Genomic DNA, 12983 nt, shown 5'->3' with positions numbered 1-12983 from the left:
TAATAAGCATGAGTGCAGAAGCTTATGGACTGACAACCGTGGAAATCTGCAGAATGGGACCGTGAAGGTCTAGAATGTTCAAGACATACTTGGGCTCTGTATCCCTACTATATGTATACACACTTTTGTGATACATTTACATTCAGCAAATTGTAATATTTGTAGGTAACACAAATAATTATGGGGTCTTTAAAGGAAGATGAAATACAATGTAACAAAAGGGCTGGAGACTAAAATGGAAAATTAAATGGTCTTTATTCTTGGGAAATAGTACAAGTACTTATGACTCAACATTTTATGGCTTACAACATGCTTTATATACATTTCATTTGTTCATAAAAACCCTTCATTGTTTCCATTTTAGGAGGACCTGATGGCTATAGCTATTAAGTGACTTGCACAGCTAGTAAGCAGGGGAGCTGCAACTTGAACCCAACTTCAACTCTGGCTCCATTTAGTCATTTCTCCACTATATACAACATTATCAAAAATACTGTATGTAGTGCAAAAATTTCTATCTGTATCTATATATCCAAATGACCAGTGGCCCCAAAATTAGCAGAGGTTCAGCCTCTGAAAGCCTTTAATAAAGTACCCATGAAGAGCCATACCATGCAATGTAAAACCCATCAACAGGCAGAGTTCCTGCTTCCTGATATGTAAAGTTGGATGTAGGAAATTTGCAATGTGGAGGGAGCTGTGTCCACACCCACCAGATATATAGACAATTTAGAAAACATGGAGTACGTGTATGACTCAAATAGCCGGTGTTATTTACTCATCTAAAAAGTGGATAAATGTCGAGAGTCAGGGAAAGGGGTGTTGAATCAAAGAAACTGTTCTACTTCTTATCATTCCTTGCTTTCTGTCTTTGACAATTCCAACCAAACCTGACACCTGGCATTTCCCTGAATTTGACCTTCCAGCTCCTATACTTCATTGTATGTCTAAAAGCTAATCTACATTCCTGGACGGCACTTCCTACTTATTTCCATCATTTGGAACTTTTTTCTTCCCTTAAGGCTTGGTCCAGATATCTACTAATCTGTAAAGATTCCCTATTTCCATATTCCTTAGTCAAAAAATAATCTCTTTCCCTCTCTTTCCTTTCCTCCCCCCCTCCCCCTTCAATTACCTTTCATTTATTTACTTGTGTGAACTATCCCAATATCAAGAAGAAAATGAGATCCTCCAGAACAAGGACTTATTTCTACAATGAAGGTCCTTAAAAACTCTTAGGTTGAATTGAAGTGAATTGTGGGTATTCAATTGGGATGAGATCAAAGAGAACTGACCACCTCTCTCTTTAATCAGTTTCCTCATCTGTAAAACGGGTCAAACAGCTTCTAGATTTCTTCTACTTCTTCTATTTTATGAATCTGAGTCTTACCATTAAGGGAAGGTTTCCTGGAGAAGGAAAATTCTTATGGGGATTCACTGAACAGGAAAAGCATGATGTGGTGAAATGGGGCTCAAGGAAAGGAACACATAAGATTATAGGACCTAAAAGATTTCTGCTCAAAAAGCAGAAAGAACTCTAGTGAGTAAATTAAAAATGTACTGTGCTTTGCACATCGTGGACACTTAACTTTTAGTTGAAGAAGCAGGCCAGGGTGAAGCAGCAGTTACTGAAAGATGCAGATATCCTAAGATGCACACTCTCCCCAAGCAGCAAAATGGAGATGGGAGCACAGGAGGGCAGGAATGTCCATGTTCTGGCTGGAGTCCCAGAAAAGGAAAAGCATCAAGGGTCTGCTGTTTGCCTGCTTCTCCCTACCTGCCTCCCCTAACCCATCTGCATTACCAGTATTAGGCAGGGGATGGGGATATGGGATATGAGATATGGTTACTACTCTCAATTATGGGTATACAAAGAAAAACTTGCCAAGAATTGATGCTAGGTAACGTCTCTGCTCCCTTCATTTTACCCTACAAGCTCAGACATCTTTGAGATTCCGGTTCAGATTAACCAATTACCCTTATTAACAGCAATCAGCCAACCTAGGGGCAGTTAGAAGGCAGGACCCAACTTTCTGTCAATTCCCTGAGGAGAAAGAATGGGAAAGATGTAGTAGTCTCCACCCACAATTATGGAGACCTCTATTATTAGTTAGGCTTCTAAGGGGAAAGAAAAGCATGGTATGGCACACAGGAAGGGGTAGGCCCTTCTTGCGCTTGCTCTCCCTTTCTTATTACCCTCCCCCCTCCCCTTAAGAGTCTGTGCCATACAATTTAGCGCTTACTCATCTACTTTCTCTTTTTGTGTCTGTCTCACCTCCCAAACTTGACTAAATTTCTCAAGGCCATGTACTTCTTCTATATCCATCCCCACACAATGCCTAGCCATATGCCCTCTGCAGTAGGCACTTAAAAGTTATTTTTTTTCCTTTCTTTTCCTGATGTCTGTTAGACCTGTCAGTAGAGTCCACCTATCATCACTGCTCAGAAGTGATGTGGGATTCATTATTATTGTGCTAAGGTGGATCTCTCCATAGTCCCTTTCCTCCAAATAGCACTCAAGGCACTTTACTAAATCTGACAGTAATCCTATTAAATCTCTCATTTCCCTCCTCCCTTCATAATGCACCACCTCATAAAAGCCACACACACAGTTCTCATCACCACCACAGAAGGCACCAGAGATCTGGCAGTACAGACCTTCTGGGGGATGGATGGATGAACAGTCCCTGCACAACCTGGTTCTGTTCTTGGCTTTGCATAGCAGTTCCTGCCTCTCCTAGAAACACCAGGAGTCAACTCTTCAACATTCAGAAGCTCGCCAGTCTGCTGCTTATGTGGAGTCCTCTTCCTCCTTCTCACCCTTCCTTCCTTCTTTCACTGGTTTTTGCTTCTCCCTACCACTTCATCCCCTCCTCACTAGCTTGTCTGCCAAATGATAATTTCCATTCATGTAGTGCTTGAAAGTTAGCAAAGCACTTTACCAAGACATGTCAACACCTCTGTGTGAAGTAGCTCCTAAAAGTATTAACTCCATTTTACAAATGAGGATTTAGTCATTCGGTCATGATCACATAGCTGGTAATAGATAGAATGGCATCTTAACATGGTATCATGTCCCAATCAAGACACCTAGTCCAACCCTCTTCCCACTACACAAAAAAGGAAGTTACTCAATCTTGAGACCTAGGGCTTTAGGGAGTCTCTTGGGAATACCAGAGAATTGCTAATAGAATGCCTCCCTCTCACTTGAAGCACACCTATCTTTTTCTTCTAAGGTATTCAGAAATGCTGAATGGCCTCCTAAGCCAATAGTACAATGAGAAAATATACAAAAGAATGTGGTAGTTTTCCTCCATGACACCAAAATTCAGAAAGAATGAACTTGGGATTTTTCATTTTTCACCTGTCAGGAGATGCACAGATGTTGTGGGTTGACCATATAACCTTGGGCAAGGGTGGCAAAGTAGAATGAATGCTGGCCTGGAAATGAAAAGAAACTGAGCTCTACTCTTGGCTCTGTGTCCCAGAATCAATGTCCTCAGCACCTCTGTCTCACACCAAAGAAGTGAAATGTAACTCTGAACCTCAGCTCTCTCATTTATAGAATGCAGTTCATGAAGGCCCTTTCTTCTTCTAATAATCACTTTGGGAAGCTTTGAGTCATTCCCCATAATTTCAGGCTGTTCTCCTACATGCCAAAGGAACATTCTTTTACCCTGAAGGAACACACTACCCCTGGACTTCTCACCCTAAGAGTACCCTTGGCTGCTGATTAGCAGAAACTGGGTTCCTAGAACCTCCATTTTAAGGAGGTTGCCCAGGTCAGTCACATCTTCATCTTCTAATTGGATTTTCTCTACCATATCCCCAAGGTTATCCCTTCACCTTTCAGCTTCTTTTTAGGTGTATCTTACTCCATGAGACTGTGAACTTCTTGAGGGCAGGAACAATGCCTGTCTATCATCAGCACTTAAAATAAACATGGAATATAGTAATAAGTGCTTAAAAATGCTTGTTGACTTCATCTTTTTCTTCTCTCATCCCTGGGTTATGTCTAATCAACTGTCAAGTATTATTGATCCTATTAGCATCCTCTCTCTTGCATCTGTCCCCTTATTTCTACTCCCCCAACTTCAAGCCCACATTCTCTCTCACTTGGCTCAAAGCCACAGTCTCCCCCCTCTATAATCCATATCATTCTTCTGCTCGAGAACCTTCAATAGTTCCTTATTGCCTCTTGTATAAAATACAAACACCTCAATTTGTCATTTAAAGTCTTTCACAAACTAGCTATAGTCAGTCTTTTCAAGCTTTTTACACATCTCTACCCCTTATATATTTTGCATTCCAGCCTAGCTACTTGCTATTCTAACTTAGAACTCCATCTTTCACCTCTGTGCCTCAGGCACTGCCTGTCCCTCATGCCTGGAATATATGGCTCATCACCTCTGCCTCTTGACTCCAAGACTCAGCACTGTGCCACCTCCTAGGGGGACCTCTCTGATTCTCTGGCTCTCTTCTTTCCAAGTTATCTGAGTTTAAATATGGCTTTGTGCCCATCTTTGAGGGCAAAAACTGTTAAATTTGGTTTTGTATTCCCAGGGCTTAATATATCTTGCATATACTTAATGTTTGTTGGTCGGGAGTTATGAAATTGAGTCACAAACTATTTCTTTATGTGTAAAAAGGTTTTTATAAATATGTCACGTAAATGTACTTTGAAAAGTACAAAATGTCATGCAAATGTGTGGAATTGGTATAAAACAAGAATCCCTCCTTTCCTCTTATTTCCTTTTGTCTTCCTCCTTTAGACTAGCCAGTGGTACTTAGAATTAAAAGGCTACTAATCTTAGAAGTTAAGTAACAACTAAAAACAGGACGGAATTCATTTATTCATCCCCTTGATTCTTTCTGGCATAGGGGAGGTCAGAGAAAAGAAAAATGAAGTTCACACTGCCACCCATTCAAGATATAGAAAAAAATCAGTAATCATTTCATACATCATTGGATTGATGATCTTATTAAAAGAGGTACTCCCTCCAACAGTGCAAATCACAATTTATCCAGGCTTCCTTATCCTACTTTTGTCTACTTTCCCCCATAAATCTACCACAGAGAACTTACCCAATGACCTGGATGATTAAGACTATATATTTCCCAAATGTAATTCATTCTGTTCTCTTTTACCTTGTCAACTCACTGTTCACCTGTAGGGTTTGTGTAAGACTTGTACTGATGGACTAATTCAATGGTAATATACCATAATTTAGAAAAGACATTTTTCATCCATTTGGGTTTTTTTGTATAGATTGTTAGGTATATCTCACTTGAGTGATTGCAGATTACACAATGGAAATCATACAATATTTATGTGTGTTTACTAACTTACTTCTTTTTTCCCTAAATTTTCTTTTGTTTTCAAACAGTAAGATTTTCACCCCTCCCCCCCCCCAACTTATTCTATTTTGGGAAAAAAGAAAAAAACCTTAAAGCAAATCTGCATATTCAAGTGTAACAAAACACATACTTACAATGACCATGCGTTAAAATGTGTGTGGGCAGGTAGATGGCTCATTGGATAGATAAGAATGCTAGGCCTAGAGTCAGTAAGTGAGGAAGTCATCTTCTTAAATTCAAATCTGGCCTTAGATACTTATTAGCTATATGGCTTTGGGCAATTCACTTGTTTGCTTCCGTTTCTTCATTTGTCAAATGAGCTAGAAAAGGAAATGGCAAAGCAGTCCAGTATCTCTGCCAACAAAAGTCCAAATGGAGTCATGATGAGTTTGATATAATGGAAACAGGTGAACAACAACAAAATATATGTCTCATTCTATATATTATATCTTTTATTCTTTCAGGAGTAGAATTCATAGTATGATTCATCATTGGTCCATATTATATTATATCTGATCACCTTTTTTTAAAAGAATTCTTAAGTATTTCAGATTTTTTTGTCTTTATATTATTACTGTGTAGATTGTTCTCCTGGTTCTGCTCACTTCACACAAATCTTCTCTTCTCTGAAACTACCTCCTTCATTTTATCTCAAGAATATAATAGCATTCCATCACATTCATATGCCATAATTTATTCAATTACTTGCCAACTGATGGACTTCTTAGTTTCCAGATCTTTGCCACTAGCTACTGTAAATATTTTCTTTTCTACATATTGTTCATTTTTTTTTTATTTCTCTGAGGCATAAGAAGCCATAAAGTATCCAGAAGTTAGGGCTTAAATATAAGGAATCCCTCTTTATTTGGGACTAGGTAAAGAATATTTTTCCATGGCAGAGGCAATTATGGATTTTTTTTTAGCAATACTCTTCAGGTTTTATACTTTAATGAATAGTAAAATCAGAGGACTGATGAATTAAGTTACCATTGTAGTTATATCTATTAAGGAATCTTAACTGACTTTAATACAGGAATGGAAGATACTTTGTTAAAAGAGAGCTATTAATTCTGAATTGAGTCATATATTTTGTAATCAATAAACAAATAGTAGATCTTATACTCTCAATCTTTTAGTTAGTTGTGTAACTGAGATCTACTGTAGAAAATCATTTATTTTTGTTTGTCTACATAGATCATTTATACTATCATAGCTTTAGAATGGTAAGGAACCTTAAAAATTAATTAGAATGTTAAGGAACCTTAAAAACCTGAGTGTGAATCCTCTCATCCTAAAGATGGGAAAACCTAAGCTCTGAGAAGCTAACTGACTTGTCCAAAGTCACATAGCAAATAAGTATCTGGGGTGGGATTCAAACTCAGGTTTTCCTAACTCCAAATCAAGCATGAGAAAACAGGCAAAGGGGTTGTTAGTTTCTGATGTCTTTTCAATCACTTTTACCCAATAATATTTACCTTTGTGATATGCATGTGCATTTTTTTTCTCATATTTGAATGCTTCCCCTCTTTCATCTGTCTTGAAATTTGATTCCCTGATGCTCACAAAATTGTGTTGTCTCCAGATTCCTTCTGTGTTTATTATTTGATCTTCTACTCTTCTTGATTTTGTTTTTTATGTGTCACTTCTACTTTATAGATTCAAACAAATTTCAAACAAGTAACAAATAGATGAAAAAAACGGAACAGATCTGCTAATGTTTTAATAGATAGTGATCTATTTTCATTGTTAAATGGAACCACCACATTTGGCTGGCATACGGTAAACAAACAAACAAAAAGAAAACCCTATACTTTCAGATGCACAACTGATTGTTCTGTGGCTCTTCAAACTAATACAGTAACTAGAATTAATTAGGGAAGGCTTCAGAGAAAGCTGAACTGAACGAAATTGGGGAGGGTCAGGGAAGCTACTACAGTATACAAAGAGGGGATTAATGGTGGTGATCTGGCAAATGCATAATGACTGGAATAAGAATGGTTCAGGAAAGATTAAGGTCATATTCTTAAATGAAAGTAGAAGAGAGATAATGGAGATGACAAAAATTCACCCTAAAATATACCACTGATATCAGATCCTTTCCTTGGAGCAGGTTTTAACTGGGGAAATCTGAGGGAACCAAAGTAGTTTTCAATTGTACTTAGGCCCAGAACTTGAAGTCCTGGATTCTAATACCAGTTCTGACTGGTTTTAGGGCTTTTAAATTTTCCCTATTCTTCAGTTTCTTCATATTACCTTAAAAAGAATGGGATAGCTATAAAAATAAATGAAATCACTTTGGAGGAAAGAATTTCTAACTGAGCAAGTTACTTTCCCCATGGGCTTCTGTTAACTATAAAGTAAGGGAGCTGAGCTGGATAATCCTATGATTGTAGATATACAAATGAAATACGAGTTCTTCTTTTCAAAATTGTGTATGAAAATGCATACCATTTTAACTTGAAACTAAGTGGTTTCCATGTTTCAGAAAATGGTACAGAAAAACAGTGTCATCTGTCTTATTTTAAAACAATGATATAACTTTAAAATCTTCTCTCCCCCTCTTTTCCCTCTTCTCTCCCTCTCTCAAAACATAATTGATTTATCATTTATAACATATAAATGTTATGATATATGTTTAAAGTCTTGTAGGGATTTGCCAAAATCTGTTTTCCAAGTTGGGGTTTATTTGAGGGAATAGAGAGAAAAAGACATGAATGGGGAAATTTGATCAAAGAAATACTTCCTGAGGGGACTAGAACCTTGAGTTTTAAGTTGAATAAAATTGCATGAAAAGGCAAAAGACCTGTAAACCATATGTCTCAACTCTGCTGATTGAAGTATGTTTGTTGTTTCCTTAAAGAATTGAGACTACAATAGCAATTTTGATGTCAAATTTATTTAAATCAACAGCCTATCACTAGATATATATTTGGATCCAGAGCTAAATAGACAAGATAAAAAAGTTAAGCAGAGGGGTGAAGAACAGTCTGAGATGGCACCTCAGTTGAAAATTTTAAAATCATTTATAAATTCCTCATCTAGAGGAATATAACATTGCTTTACCCATTGTACAATATAATAATGAAAATCAGGTGTATCAACAGTAGTACAATTTTGAAATTTCAATTTGATGTATTAGACTAAAACTTTAAAGCTAAACTTCTTAACTTGGAGTGTAGTAGCTTTTTGTGTTTATAGCAGCTTTTTTTGTAGTGGTAAAGAATTGAAATTCAAGAGGATGCCTGTCAATTGACGAATGGCTGAACAAATTGTGGTATATGAATTTAATGGAATACTACTGTTCTATAAGAAATGATGAGCAAGCAGATTTTGGAAAAACCTAAAAAGACTTACATGAACTGATGCTAAGTAAAGTGAGCTGAACCAGAACAACACTGTACACAGTAACAGCCAACATTGTGCAAATGATCAACTTTGACAGACTTTGCTCTTCTCAGGAATACGATGATCTAGGACAATTCTAAAAGACTAATGATGCAAAGTGCTATCCACATCCAGAGTGGGGGGAAAAAGAGTGTGATTGCAGATTAAAGCATACTATTTACACTTTTTAAAAATTGTTCTTTCTTGTGGTTTTTCCCTTCTTTTTCTGACACAACACGACTAATGTGGAAATATATTTAATATAATTGCACATGTATAATCTATATCAGATAGATTGCCATCTTGGAGAGGAGTACTGGGAAAGAGAGTGAAAAATTAAAATAAAAATCTTATAAATAAATAAAATAAAATAATAATAAATAAATAAATCTTATAAAATAAAAAGTGTCAAAAAGTAATAATTCTTTAAAAAATGTGTTAAGTGTATTTCAATATAACAGGTTTCTCTTGTAATCTTATGTATTTATTTTATACACTTAAAAACCTAATTCTGGGAAAAAGCCCACAGTTTTTTGCCACATTACCAAAGGGGCCTGGGACACAAAAAAGAATCCCTGCCCTCAGGTTACAATTTTTAAGAAATAGCACTAACTGTGGCATAGGATGTTATACAGTAGTATATACAGTAGTAATAATTGCTGCAAATCATTCCAGCCTGCAAAGATTAGAGACATGTTGGGGTAAATGGTGGCTTTGGTTCAAGGCTTGCACTCTGATATATGTTAAACATGTACTTATGGGCAGGTAACTTAGCCTTTCAGTGACCCTAATCAATCCTTTCGAATTCTAAGTGGAAAACAAATTGCCCATCTGTGTGTGTTTGTTTCCAAATCAAGAATGGTGCATGATGAGGAATTCATAGGTATAAGCGCCCCATCCCTCTGCTCCCCCGCATCTTCCAAAGAGTAACTTAGCCTTGAGAGAATGATTTAGCTAGGAGTATTGTATGGTAGAAACAATATGGACCTTTGAAGTCAGAAGATATGGAGATCCATACCTCTTACATATATTTATTATCTGACTCTGAGCAAGTTACAATCTCCCTGAGCCTCAGTCTCCTTGTCTGGCAAATAGGAATGATGTATCATTTATCTCATTGGAAAATGAGAGGAAAATCTTTTGTAAACCTTAAATTATTACAGAAATATTGTGCTAAGGCCAGAAAACTGAGTTTAATATGTGGTTGATATCCTTTCAATGTGTAAAATCCTAATTTTTCAGCAACTGGTAATCTCCCCTCACTTCTTAAAGATCGTATATTTTTCCCAATTCACAGTACCAGCACTAGAGACCAAAGGTAGTGAAAAAAGCTAAAAGTCAAACCTGTTATAACACTTTAGTAAAAGTGGGGGGGGGGGGTGGAGTTTAGTGGAAAAGCAAGTGGTTTTGATTATATACTGTTTTTATCATTCATATCATACTCATATTCATTCATATCATACTATTGACGACTGACTGATTGGCTAAGGATCTGACATGAATGCTGGTCAATGCATAATGCACAGATGTAGTTTAAGATAATTTTATATCTCTGCCTCTGCTTTTAACAATAACAATTTCCATGTGTATAGTGTTTTACAGTTACCAAAGTAGAATGTGAAGTTAAATATCTAACTACAAGCTATTTTATAATCATGAATTCTAAGTAACTTGAAAGGAGGTTAATATGTGGTTTAAAGCAGTTAAGCAATTAGTTCTTATATCTAGATCTGGAAAAGACTTCAGAATCCATTTGTATTCCAATCCTTCCATGTGATAAATGAAGAAATGGAGGCCTCAGGAGGGTGACTTGCACAAGGTCACCCAAGTATAGCAATTACCAGAGGCATTATATGAACCCCTTTCCTAAAATTTCAGTTATTATTTGTCCTTTGAGTCTAATGTTTTTCCTACCATTGCTCTGTGCCTCCCAGAAGAACTCTAATACTTCAAAGCACATTGTGTTGCCCATGCCCAAATCCATGTTGTCTAATCCCTTCATTTTACATGTGAGGAAAGTGAGTAAGGCACAAGAAATTAAGTGATTTGCTTACCTTCACAGAGGTCATAAGAGCCAAAGCCTGGATTTGAATCCATGTTCTCCATTCCAAATCTCCTTCTAGGGCCTCATATAGTCTCGAATATGAGAACTCCATGACACCAATAGAAATCATAGGATTAATGTTTTGGGGGTTGAAGGGACTTCAAAGGTCAGAGTGCAATCCTCTCAATTTTTGAGAAGAACAGAGACATTTTCACTGACTATCCCTTGTGATTGGAATTCTCTCCTTCCTGGTCTCTACTTATTGGCTTTCCTGGATTCCTTTCTCAAGGCTCAGTTAAAATCTCACCTTCTGCAAAAAGCCTTTTCTGGTTCTTTTTTAATGCTAGTGTCTTTCTTCTGCGATTGTTTCCATTTTATCCCATGTATAACTCATTTGTACATAGTCATTTGCAAGCTGTCTCCTCCATTAGATGATGAACTCCTTAAAGAGATTGGATTTTTTTTTTTTTGGGGGGGGGGGGTTTAGGTGGAGTTGTGTGCATTTTTAATTTTTGGTATACCCAGTATTTAACACAGTGCTGGCAATAGTGGGTGTTTAATAATTGCTTGTTGACTTGTTGACCTGTTGACCTGACTAAGGCCTAAAGTGGTGGGGGTTTCCTCCACAGATTCTTTAAGTATTAGCACAGGTTATCGGTCTTCAGTGGTTTAGGTAATGCCTCCAAAAGGGGTCAATTATAATTGATCAGTGGATTTTGAAGGCTTACTCAGTAAAAATTCCAAATAGCTGCTACCAGCTAAATAACTGCAGACATTTCCCCTCCTCTATGCTCAAATAAGACCACCAGGAGATTAAGTAGCAATTCAACAAGCATTTATTAAGGTTCTAGTAGGTGCAATACAGGCAATTTATATAATAACTGGACACAGATAATAAAAAACACACACTCCTTGAGAGCAGGAACTCTTTCATTTTTCTATTTATATGTCGATTGCGCAGCCCTTTAAATAAGCTTACTGATTGAATAAGTCAGAATACATACTTTCCCCCCAAATATGTTATGCCCAGATCTTGATAAAAAATTACTGGACAAGAGCTATTCCTACCCTTTTTCTGAACCCCAGACCCCACAGAATTTTTACTTTGAAGTGTCCTTGCACCTATACTGTAAGGGGAGAGGAGAAAGCAATGGATAGAGGTTGAAACAAGTGACTACTAAAAATCCCTTATTTGGCTCAGTTAGCCACTTAACTGGAATATCTTAACCAAATTCATTTCCTTGAAAAACATTCAAAAGAGGCTTCTCCTAATGTAGTTTAATCAGTAATAATTTCCAGGTTTTTTTTCCTCTAAGTTTCAGGCCTTCAGAATACATATAGTTTCTTATCACTTTTCCCCAATAAATACCATCTATTCCTCTTATCAACTGGACAACATTAAAACAAATCAGTGTGGATATATGTTTACAGAGTAAATCTCCAATTATCTATGCTTTGCTTCTAAGAATCTTTTAAAAATCCTGGGTCCCACAGCTTTTAAATATTCTGAGGTAATATAATCATCTGCCTGGAAAAAAACATACCTAGTTAAATAAAACTGCTATAAAATCATCATATGATATATTCTAAAGCCTATTAATATTTTCCTTTATTATAGCAAAAGGAGGCTCTCCTCATGGATGTTGATAGAACAATATAGTTTTTGTTTCATATATTCACAGGAAAGGCCATCCACTCACAGTCAAAAGGATCTGGCAACAGGTGGTTACAATTCAGATATTTTAACCTGTAAAACGTTTGGCTAGTCAAGCCTCACAGAAGAGCCTTCCTTCCAAAAATAATGCTGTTGTTTAAAAAAGTGCCTCAATCCAAGAGTAGTCAACACTAATTTTATTCTGTGGTAATAAAAAAGACTTGTAAATAGAAATAGTGTCTACTTTTTAAAAATTCTATTTCCTTTTAATTTAAGGAAAATATTCATAACCTTAATCTCCTCAAAAGAAAATGGGGGGAAGAGGGAGAAAAGGGGGAAGGAGAGAACTCCAGAACTTCCACTAAACGCTGACAGCCAGCGGAGGCGCTGTAATAACCTACTAGAAACAGAAAGAACGCGACCTACCTTCCCGGAGAGCCCAGCCCAGGAAGGCGTTTTCCCAACTCATCAATAATTCGTTCCCTCCCGAAGGAAGCGGCTGCTGCTGCTGTTGCTGCGGGCATCAGAGATCAAAAGTCTTGC

At 36.9% G+C, this 12983-nt stretch overlaps 1 protein-coding gene across 3 annotated transcripts in view; it reads right to left on the bottom strand.

Annotated features, from left to right (window-relative positions):
- Nucleotides 1-12983, bottom strand: part of ANP32A (acidic nuclear phosphoprotein 32 family member A) — a 48018-nt gene that overhangs the window by 31134 nt on the left and 3901 nt on the right. Inside the window, exon 1 of one of the 3 annotated variants that reach the window (XM_031955313.1) lies at nucleotides 10797-11211. The exons of the other annotated variants lie outside the window; for them this stretch is intronic. Coding sequence (XP_031811173.1) covers nucleotides 10797-10916 — 120 coding nt within the window. The 5' untranslated portion in view covers nucleotides 10917-11211. Of the gene's footprint in view, nucleotides 1-10796; nucleotides 11212-12983 lie in introns of those variants that run through there. 3 annotated transcript variants of the gene reach the window in all.

Source organism: Sarcophilus harrisii, chromosome 2 (genome assembly GCF_902635505.1).
Source record: "Sarcophilus harrisii chromosome 2, mSarHar1.11, whole genome shotgun sequence".
NCBI lineage: Eukaryota > Metazoa > Chordata > Mammalia > Dasyuromorphia > Dasyuridae > Sarcophilus > Sarcophilus harrisii.
Note: the sequence above shows the minus strand (reverse complement) of the source record. Positions and strands in the feature narration are given on the sequence as shown.